This window comes from Quercus lobata, chromosome 10 (genome assembly GCF_001633185.2).
Source record: "Quercus lobata isolate SW786 chromosome 10, ValleyOak3.0 Primary Assembly, whole genome shotgun sequence".
Classification (NCBI taxonomy): Eukaryota; Viridiplantae; Streptophyta; class Magnoliopsida; order Fagales; family Fagaceae; genus Quercus; species Quercus lobata.
The window spans coordinates 44663853-44675569 of NC_044913.1; the positions used below are offsets into that span (position 1 = coordinate 44663853).

An 11717-nucleotide genomic window follows, 5' to 3' on the forward strand; every position below is an offset into this window, starting at 1 on the left:
ATATATATATATATATATATACACACTTATGCCCTTGCATAGAAAATTGAATAGTTTTTCTTCGCCTAAAAGAATTTAAGTAACAATAGGTTGAATGTTTCAATTCTACATCATGGACTTTCTTCTGTGCGTCAAAAGTCGGCTCTAATCCAATGTTTATAGTCACCCCACCAGTTCATCCTTCTCCATAAAAGCCTATATGATAACTTTCTTGACCTAAATCTTGCCATAATTTCATGTAAAGCATGGCAAAAGTTTGTTCTAGACTTCTCGTCTTGTCTTCCATTTGCATGTTCATTGCTCAGGCCATTGCTCAGCCAAACTTCCTAATTCCTATACCAATTTTGTTTAAACAATGGTAACTACACAAGCAACAGTACCTACAAAGCAAACCTCAATCACCTACTCTCCTCCCTCTCCTCCAACACTGAATGACTATGGCTTCTACAATTCTTCTTATGGCCAAAACCCTGACAAAGTATACGCACTTGGGCTTTGTAGAGGAGATGTTAAGCCAGATGTGTGCCGTAGTTGCCTCAATAACGCTACAAAGCTTCTGACACAGCTTTGTCCTAATCAGAAGGAAGCAATAGGATGGTATGACTATTGCATGTTACGCTACTCATTACGCAACATATTTGGCATCATGGAAAATAGTCCTTCTTTCTACATGTGGAATTACAATAACGTTTCTGCCAATTTGGATGAGTTCAATCAGGACCTTAGGACCTTGTTGGATAGACTAAGAGTTCAAGCTGTAGCAGGTGGTTCTCTTAGTAAGTTTGCAGAAGCAAATGCAACAGCACCAAACTTTCAAACACTATATGCACTTGTGCAATGCACGCCTGATTTGTCTCAGCAAGATTGCAGTGATTGCTTGACTGGGGCTTTCGGTGATATTCCGAGTTGTTGTGACGGCAAGCAAGGTGGGAGAGTTGTTAGACCCAGCTGTAATTTTCGGTATGAGATCTACCGCTTCTATGACCCCGTAGCTGATATTGCACCACCACCATCACCACCACCGTCTCTATCGCCAACATTAGCAACATCAACATCTTCTCCTCCACAATCCACCAATACCTCTGGTGACAAAGGTACTTGTGTCTTTAAACTTAATGCATAACAAATTTGAAATTTACCTTTTCAAAAAAGAAATATATGGAGGGGGAGGGGGGTCCCTATTACTTTCCCAGCACAATTTCTCAATTTTCAAAACTAATTCAAATTTTATAACACTTGAAAAATTTTATGATTCCTCCGTCAGAATAAATTTGTGCGAACAAATTTCTGATTTTGCAGGAAATGATGGTAACAAATCTCAAACAGTCATCATAGTTGTGCCCATTATTGCTTTTGTGATGCTGATAATAATCTCCTGCATCTACCTAAGAGTTAGGAAGCCAGGAAAGAAACCAGAAAGTAAGTTAATTAATTGGTTTACTGTTATGAAATTACTGTAGATTTTCTTATAAAATGACATCATACGATAATAATATAATAAATAAATATTTAAATTATTTTTTTTTGTAATACATGATATATTAGTTTGTAAAACTTATCTAATAAAATTTATAATATTCTAACTTCCAACCACCACTCTATTGTTATTTGTTATTTATCTTATTAAGAGGAAGACTTTTCCTAGGGATTATAATTTAAACCATGACATAATTTGGAGAATATTTCTTATAAATTGATACTTATCTTTCACCAATTAACATTCAACGTGTTGGTTCAAGAAATGATTTCCATTATAACAAACAATTTTTTTATATACTAATCTATTTGGCATCTAGACTTTGATATATAATTAGTTTTTGAGAAGCTGTTGTTGTTGCTTGCACTTATTTTAAAATGCGCTGCTCTCTTAATAAGGAACTAATAACATCTTGTTCAGGCGAAGCTGTAGATGAGATTGAAAGTTTGGAGTCCTTGCAGTTTGACTTTGGCACTGTTAAAGTTGCAACCGATGACTTTTCTGATGCAAATATGCTTGGACAAGGTGGATTTGGTGTTGTCTACAAGGTAATGTGACTTTATCATTAACCTTAAAGGCTATTATCCACTCCATTTTACTTGGAATGAAGAAAATTAATTTAACCAGTAAATTTTTTCCCCCTGAATCTAATAGCATCAGAGTGCTTCAATACACAATTAAATTTATAATATTTTAATTTGAAGCGTAAAATGGAATCAGTCTCACCATGTAGAGACAGTTGATTCAAACTCTCCCTCTTCTATATGGAGTCAACGATGCACGGCATGTTATATGAAAAAGTTTGTCATCACGATGCACAGCATGTTAATTCCAAAATGGATATCTGCATAAGGGTTAAATATATTTTAATCTAATACATTTTTCAGGGTAAGCTTCGTAATGGACAAGATGTTGCTGTGAAAAGGCTTTCAAAAAATTCTGGACAAGGAGATCTTGAATTTAAGAATGAAGTGTTGTTAGTGGCCAAGCTTCAACACCGGAATTTAGTTAGACTTTTAGGATTTTGCTTGGAAGGAAATGAAAGACTTTTAATTTATGAGTTTATGCCTAATGCAAGCCTTGATCACTTCATTTTTGGTATGAGTTTACATCTACATTCATTTCAAATTATATTTATTGTAATTTTATTTTGGTTTACATATCCTGTGCATAGACTCCCTAAAAAATTTTAGTACCATATAATATATTTTATTAAATATGTAGATCCAATCAAGCGTCCACATCTAGATTGGATAAGACGCTACAAAATCATAGGAGGCATTGCTCGAGGGCTTCTTTACCTTCATGAAGATTCTCGGCTTCGTATTATTCATCGTGATCTCAAAGCAAGCAATATCCTATTAGATTCTGAAATGAATTCAAAAATTTCAGATTTTGGTATGGCAAAATTGTTTGCACTTGATCAAAGTGAAGACAATACAAATAGAATTGTTGGGACCTAGTAAGTATCCTTTTAGGTATACTTGATGTTTACTTTGTACCAAAGAAACAATATGAAAGTCCTAACAAGTATTGTTGAAAATAATTATGAATATGCAGTGGATATATGTCTCCAGAGTATGCAATGTATGGACAATTCTCAGTGAAGTCTGATGTTTTTAGTTTCGGTGTGCTAGTTTTAGAGATAATAAGTGGACAAAAGAATAGTTGCTTCTTGAATGGAGAGAATATTGAGGACCTTCTAAGCTACGTAAGTATGACTATTTTTTTACTAATGTTATATACATCTCATAAGTATGCAGTGGTAGGTAAGATTGCAAGATCAAATCTGTGTATTACATATTTTGATAGACTCTCTCTCTCTCTCTCTCTGTGTATGTGTGTTGGCGTGGGGGGGGGGGGGGGAGGGGGCGGGGGTGGTATTGATTAAATAGACTCAAAAGGAGAAAGAAGGGAAATTTCAACCAACACCCTTAGCTTTTTGATGTGGACTATGGTAATCTATTTTTTTGGGTACATGTCCCTTGTGCCTACTAGTATGACACTAATAACATCCATAAATTAATATAATATCTAGGTAGCTTGTATAGTTAGTTGGGATCAACATGAAGGATGGGGAGTTTAAAGGAAGGGAAGAACTATCTCCTATTGAATAGCCTTTTTCTTTCTTTCTTTCTTTCTCTTTAAAACACAAAACAAAATAATGTTCTCTTAAATATTGTGTTTTTTCGTTTAAATTATCTTGCAGGCATGGAAAAATTGGAAACAAGGTACAGCTTCAAATCTTGTTGATCCCACATTGAAGGCAGGTTCGACAACTGAAATAATGAGATGTATTCACATAGGATTATTGTGTGTTCAAGAAGATGTAGCTAATAGACCAACTATGGCCTCCATTATTCTTATGCTTACTAGCTTCTCTATTACTCTACCAATACCTTTAGAACCTGCATTTTTCATGCATAGCAATACTGAATCAAACATTTCCTCACAATGTGGGAGGATGATTCAAGGGTGATAGAGTCATCAATCTAATAGCAGCTTTGTCCAGGCTATTTCCTTGCTAGTGTTTAATGATTTTTTTTTTTTTTTTTTTTTTTGTGTGTGGAGAAGGTATGAATTTGAAATGTAATACTAATAATTTCCCTTTTTTTTAATAAAAGCATACACTATATAGAGTTATTAATGATACATTATCACCTTAACAATCTTTCCTAAACATTAACCATTTATTGACCCAAAAAAAATATCTCAATTAAAATCATTATTCAACTATGATTGATCCATGACTTCAACATGACACCGCTATTGTTTAGTATTAATTGCTTTGAACTAATATTGTATATGTAAAAAATGGATATTTCTACCATCGTACACTTTTGGTGCGATGATTACTCTACAAATATAAGTGCTTGCGGGGTGTGGGGGGAAAAAGGGTTGGAGTTCAAGTCTCCAAGAGAGAACTTTACCCACATATATACTTAGATTAGGCTAGAGTAGAATTTCTATCTTATATAACCTAGGTCTCAAAATAGTGCCAAATCATTCAATCACACTTTAAAAAAAGGCTTATAGCCCAATGGCCCCAATCTCTTTTGCTCTTGATTGTCGCGCTTCAATACCATCTCAGCAACCTTCCATAAAAATTCTTGAATCATGTTAAGCTCAATGGTGTCTCCAAGTTGAACATACGGTTCCCAAAAAAAAAAAAAACTCGTTTACCATATAAAAATCAAATGACAGATTACAATTTATTCATGTGGTTTGACCTTGTCATTATTTAGCATGTAAAGTTTCATTTGTTAAATTTACACCCGTAAAATTTGAACTGAAAACAAATCTGTTAACTATTCATCCAAATTAACGGATATTGCACTTAGTGAATGAATCAAAGTGTCCAAGACCTCTTTCATTTAAGACATTAGCTTTTGACAAACACATTTCAAAGAATTATTTTATTTTATTTTATTTATTTGGTTTTTTATATAAATTAAACTTAAAATAATTAGCACACATCACAAGAGTGAAAATCTACCTCAAACATACTCCCACTATCTAAATTAATTCTATGTACTTCTCAGTTCTAAGTATGTCATGGAAATATGGTTTGTTAAAACAATTTTTACATGTCAAGAATAATTCTTAGGGCACATGCGCCATATTTTTTAGCCTAATCAAAAAAATAAATTGTATTTCTCAAAGAAATAATTTTTATTTTGCTAAATGCAAAATTTAATATCATGTATTAATTTGTAAATTTGATATTTGACTGAGAAATAAATATGGAAATAAATATTTTAAATTTGAAATTAATTCAATAAAATAAAAATAAAAAAACTCCCCAATTTTTCTTGATATTGGTAAAATTATTTTTCTGCATCTAATTTAGAGTAATTATGCACTATTTATTCATATAAAAATCACACAAATCATAATATAGCATAAATTTCGGTAAATAAAATACATAAAATCAATTTTTTATTTTATTTCATTGTCATTCAAGACAAATAACAAATTTTAATTCAATATTATATTTTTCACATATTTTTGAAAATTTTTATTGATTTAAATATAATCCAATTATATTTAATTCAATCAAATATTATTTTCAGCATAAATATTAACTATAAAAATATAACAAATTTTAAAATGTAATGTTGGATGTACATAATCAAACGTGTCAAACACCTCTACCAAATATAAACACGTGCATCGCCACTCATGATTGTGATAATGGAGAAGATTTTACTCCTTAATATTGAATAAATTGGACATGGATATGTACTTGCATAAAAAAATATAAAAAATAAAAAGAAGGGATACTTATGATAGGAATAAGAGCATTAACATCATGCGCTAAATAGCTCCAAATCTGCCCTGGCAATGGTCGCTAGAGATCATCGAGGTGAAGTCCTATCTATTTGGGGTTCTGGTCTCCATTCGTGCTCACCATCTCAAGCAAAAGCTACCTCTATTCTTTGGGTTGTACAACTTGCGATTCAGGAACATTGGAAGACTGTCATTGTTGAGGGTGACGCACAAGTTTGCTTCAATGCTTTGTCATCTCAAGACCATTTACTAGATTGGAACATTTGCACTATTATTAACAACATCTGTAGCTTAGTTTCTAGTTTTGTTTCTTGTAAGTTTCACTGGATTAGGAGAAACAATAACTCAGCTATGCATTCAGTTGCTAGATTTGTGTTGAACTCCTGCCAGCAGTTTTGTTTCAATAAGAGTAATCTTCCTCCCTCACTTTTGTCGGTTTGTATGGAATATTCCTTATTGTGCTCTTTTGTTAGTGTTTAATGAAATTGAAGTTTAGCAAAAAAAAAAAAGAGCATTAACAACAGTTGTGCTAAAAAATGTTATTTTGACATATCAAAAAGTTAATTTATCTCTTTTAAGTTTTAACACACTATTTTACAATACATCATACGTCACATCTTATATAATTTTACCACTTTATTTAAACATTATTTCTTTAATATTTTTAATTTTTTTTATCATTAATAGAAGAGAGAGAAAGTAATAAAATAACTTTATTTTTATTTTCATGTATAAATTTTGTTTTGTTTTCTTATTTTGTAGAATTATATGACTAGTAGATTTATGTATAATTCAAATTTTATTTTTGCGTGTTTTCTTTTTACTTTTGTAAGAAAAAGAATACAAAAAAAAAAAAAATTAGAAAATAAGTATTTTTTTGCATGTGAAAAAACCCATTAAAGACTAAATAAATGTCATAAGAACAAGAAATTAGCAATTTATTTTAGTTTGATATATTTAACCTTTTTATTAAAATTTTAATATTTTAATAAATTTCATTCATAAAATATATTTAATAAAATTATATAAAATTGTTTATATATGTATTTATATTTTATAGACATGATGAAAATAAATAGGGATGTATTCAGGAAAAAAAATTAGAGAGACAACTAGACATTTCTAGAAAGTCAATTTTTATTAATTTTTTTTGTTCGTTTAACAATCTATCTGAGGAGTGAGAACCGATCTTGGGCATTTTTTTCCTAAGATTTAAAATCTATTGGAGGTTTTTATGAGGGAAGGAAACTATTGAACAACAATTTCCTTTATTTGATTTATGTGACGGAAAAGAAAAGGGGGGAAAGCCAATTACTTGGGCCCACATTTTACAATTCGCCTATTTTGGGCCAAAAATAGAGAGAAACAGTTCAACACAAAATTGGGGGCCAAAATGGCCCAATACCACGAAATTTTGAAATATTTTGTAAAAAAACACTGTTTCGGAACTATATAGGAGAATACCACTTTTTATGGAACTCGAGTTTCTTAAACTCGAGTTCCAAGGGGTTTTGCCACCATGGCGCTGCTGAGGTGGAATTGGGCCATTAAAAAATGCTTTTTTTTTTTTTTTTTTTTCTAAGGAACTCGAGTTTAATAAACTCGAGTTCCTTATAAATTTTTTTTCTAAGGTACTCGAGCCTGGTGGCTCGAGTACGTTGTAAAGAACTCGAGTTCCTTATAACTTTTTTTTTTTTTTTTTTTTTGGTTGTTGGGATTATTGACAAATAAACATAAAAATAAAAATAAGTAGCTTTTTTTTTTTTTAATGTTTTTATTTATTTAAATAGAAGCATTGTAAAATATAGGGATTTTAATTTCAAAATATGAATTTAATTTCTACATTAAGTAAAACTGTTAATTTCTACAAGCGCTCCGGCTTGGGCCTTTCGGCCCAAGCCTCCGCTCCATGGACTAAGCCTCCAAAAATCTCCCATTAAAAATCACACAATATTATTCGAGTCGGGTCGGGTCGTCAACATGAATCAAATGATACCCTTAAAGTGTGGATGAAATGTTTTATAATACTTAAATTTATAAAAGATACTAGTGAAAGTTCCATGCGTTGCATGGCTTTAATCCTAAATTTTCTTTATATATTTTTTTGAGAAATTATAACTAAATGAGTTATTATTACATAATTTTAGAATTATTTTCTAACTAAATGAATGATTATTATAATATACACATGCATAATTTTGTATATTTGTCCTTATATATAATATCTTTAATTAAGATTATCAATAAAAAAACCTTTCTAATTTTTTTTTTGGCGAAAAACACATTTTGGTCCCTACATTTTCGCACGATTCCTACTTTGGTCCCTAAATTTTATTTTTACCGCTTTTAGTCCCTGTTTAGAAAAACGCCTTCTGTTTTAGTCCTTTCCGTCAGTGCCGTTAGGGCACTGACCTACGTGGCAAACAGAATTATTAAAATAATAATAAAAATTTTTATTTTGTCATTAAAAAATGCCAAGTCAGCATTTAAATTTAAAAAAATAATTTATTAAATTTAACTGAATAAAAAAATAAAAAACAGACGTGTTTGCAATCGCTTCTCTCCCACCGAAATCATCTTCTGCAATGTCATCTCCTTCTACGCCCGAGCCCGCCTCCTGCACCGTCTGCTTCATCTTCGGTAGATGATGCAAAAACAATTTTTTCTAAGGAATGACTGTCACGGCATGTGTGTCTCTATAATCGTGCCCTTGAATTTCAAACACTTCTTGTAGTGAACCACAATTACATACTTGTAAAGTCTCTAGACTTTGGAATCTTGTCAACATATTAGATTCAAAGATGTTCACAAGATTTTCACAGTATTGAACAAGTAGAGATTGAAGCTTGAAAAAGGAATCTTCAGCTAATTGATCGTGCCATATGATTTTCAAGTTCTCCATGTGCGTGATATACAATTTTTCCAAACTAGGGAATGCAACCGGCAAGTCCATCCCATGTGTGTTAATAACATAACTAATCATAGTAACTCACAAAATAGAAAATAAGATATACACGAAGTAAAACAGGGGATTACAAAAATAGAATTACCTCTTCATTAAAGAGAGGTTTCACAGAGAATTCATTTTAAGTAATTAGGAAGCAGTTAGTTTCTCAAAAGACTGGATTAGGTACCCAGTGTGGTGAATTTCGGGACTTTGATTCATCAGCTTTGTTTGAACTTTAGGTTGGAAGAAGCTTTTAAGTTGAAAAATGATATGATGAGAGTTTATGGTGTTATGCCTAATGCGTTTGTTTATACCTCATTGATTAAAGGGGTTTGTGGGATTGGTGAATTGAGTTTGGCTTTTAAGCTTAAGGAGGAGATGGTGAGAAACAAGTTGAAATTGAACTCAACAGTGTATTCTACTTTGATTAGAGTGCTTTTTGAGGTTGGGAGGAAAGAAGAGGCTTTGGGGCTTTTGGAGGAAATGAAAGGCTTTGGGTGCATGCCTGAAGCAACATTTAGAATTTTGGATGAGATGGTAGAGAAGGGTTTTGTAAGGGGCGATTGCAAACACGTCTGTTTTTTATTTTTTTATTTAGTTAAATTTAATAAATTATTTTTAAAAAATTTAAATGCTGACTTGGCATTTTGTAATGACAAAATAAAAATTTTTATTATTATTTTAATAATTCTGTTTGCCACGTAGGTCAGTGCCCTAACGGCACTGATGGAAAGGACTAAAACAGAAGGCGTTTTTCTAAACAGGGACTAAAAAAAGACAAGATATATATGTTTTAATTACCTCTCTTTATGGAAGTTATGGACACAATATTTTTTCAAAAATTTCACAATAAAGTCTGCATGACAAGTTGTTAATGGTAGGGGAAAATATAATGTCACTAATAGGTCCAGATGAGAATTAATAACAACTTACTGTGTAAACTTTATAACAAGTTGTTCACTCTCTTTTCTGCGTAAATTATTTTCTGTTCACTATTTAAAAACTGTTCACTGTTTTCTCATAAAACACCTAGTGAAATCGTGATTTCTAAATTTAAAAGCCAAATTTGAATGCTTTTTCATGTTTGAATTTCACAATAATCGAATCTCTTTTTCTCTGCATTGATAAAATATGTTTCTACATTAATAAAATTTCCTCTCTGCACATCATGTTTACTGTATATTCGAATCTGCTTACTGCATTCATAAAATCTGTTTTCTGCATAAACTATTTCTAGTATTCTGCATAAAATTATTTTCTGTCAGCATTATTTAAAAAATTGTTTACTCTCTTTTTTGCGTAAATTATTTAATAATGTGTTAAAGCTAACAAAATAACAAATACCCGAATATAAAACAGCTTCCTAGAGGGTAGTTGTCAATAATGATCATTCACCAGAATGTTATTAATATTACTCTATTTATTCAAAATCAAGAACCCAAACAAAGAATTTTCATTTTGTAGTTTATATAAAGGCAGAAATCATTAGAATGAACAAATAAATGTGAATCATATCTAGAATGAAATTTGTATGCAAAGGGAAAAGAGAATGAAACACAAAACAAGATAATCACCTAAGCCATGGACTCGTTGTAGTTGTTCCTAAGGTTCTGAACCAATTCAAATTCACATCAACATTGACTACCACAATTACATAATTTCTTGATTCAGGACAGCCATTGCATCTTTAATGGCTTGGGTAGAACCACCGAAGATGGCATCCATGACAGATTACTATTCACCAGCATGCGTGAATAGCTTCCAGACAAATCAAGACAGTCCAGACAGGTGTTCAAAAGTTACTACTGTTTACTAGCATGTGTAAAAAGAGATCTGATAATTCCCGAGATCTGAAAGATTCCCAGACAGACGCAGACAGACTACTACTCATCAGTACTAATTTCCATACCACCGACAGATTAACTTGAGTTAAATTTACCTACTTTACCATGGTTCATTTCACCTATAAAAGAGACGGACTACAAAGACAGAAGACAAGTTTCTAAGATTCTAAGCGTTTAAGTTCCAAGTTTTAGAAAGCCTTTTGTAATAGCCTTCCCTCTCCCTCAAAAAGACTTTTGTACTCTCTCCCCCTCAAAAAGATTTTATGAATGCAGTAAGCAGATTTGAATATGCAGTAAACATGATGTGCAAAGAGCAAATTATATTAATGTAGAAACATATTTTATCAATGCAGAAAAATAGATTCGATTATTGTGAAATTCAAACAAGAAAAAGCATTCAGATTTGGCATTTAAATTTAGAAAACATGATTTCACTAGGTGTTTTATGAGAAAACAATGAACAATGAACAATGAACAATGAACAATGAACAATTTATGCATGAGTGAGCAAAGAATAATTTATGCAGAAAAGAGAGTGAACAATTTTTTAAATAATGTTGAATAGAAAATAATTTTATGCAAAATCCTAGAAATAGTTTATGTAGAAAACAGTGAACAATTTTTATGAGAAAACAATGAATAGTTTTAATTAATGCAGAAAACAAATTTTATGAATGTAGTAAGCAGATTTGAATAAATGTATAGATGTACAAATATTCTGGACTTGTTGAGAAATTTGATTTCGTTGAAAGTACAAAATCGTGAAAATTCATTTAGTTATTGTGTACATTAGATGTACAGATCATTCGAATTTGTAAAAAACAAAATTTAGATGTACAGATCGTTCGAATTTGATTTCGTTGATTGTATAAAATCTTGAAAGTACAAAATAAAATTGTGTAAATTAGATGTACAGATAGTCTGAATTTGTTGAAAAGTTTGAATTCGTTAAATGTACAAAATCGTGAAAATTAAATGGAAAACTGTGTACTAATGTATTGATCATCTGAATTTGTTGAAAAATTCGAAATCGTTGAATGAAGAAAATCGTGTAAGCTCAATGGAAAACCAAAGAACGTACCAAATTGTTGAGCAGCACAAGCAGCATTACGAACATCAGTGTAGTAATGGTGGACAGCTCACCCCCAAAATTGATGCA

At 31.4% G+C, this 11717-nt stretch overlaps 1 protein-coding gene and 1 pseudogene across 1 annotated transcript; both read left to right on the forward strand.

The window, feature by feature from the left end:
• The first annotated feature begins 245 nt into the window (after positions 1-245).
• Positions 246-3956, forward strand: LOC115964813 (annotated as a pseudogene).
• Positions 3957-8297: 4341 nt separating this feature from the next.
• LOC115964814 (putative pentatricopeptide repeat-containing protein At1g53330) lies at positions 8298-10472 on the forward strand (the record flags this gene model as incomplete). Its single annotated transcript, XM_031084061.1, has 3 exons — positions 8298-8407; positions 8906-9266; positions 10386-10472. Coding segments are annotated over 3 exons (558 nt in total), but the record flags the coding sequence as incomplete, so codon positions are not given.
• Positions 10473-11717: the final 1245 nt, after the last annotated feature.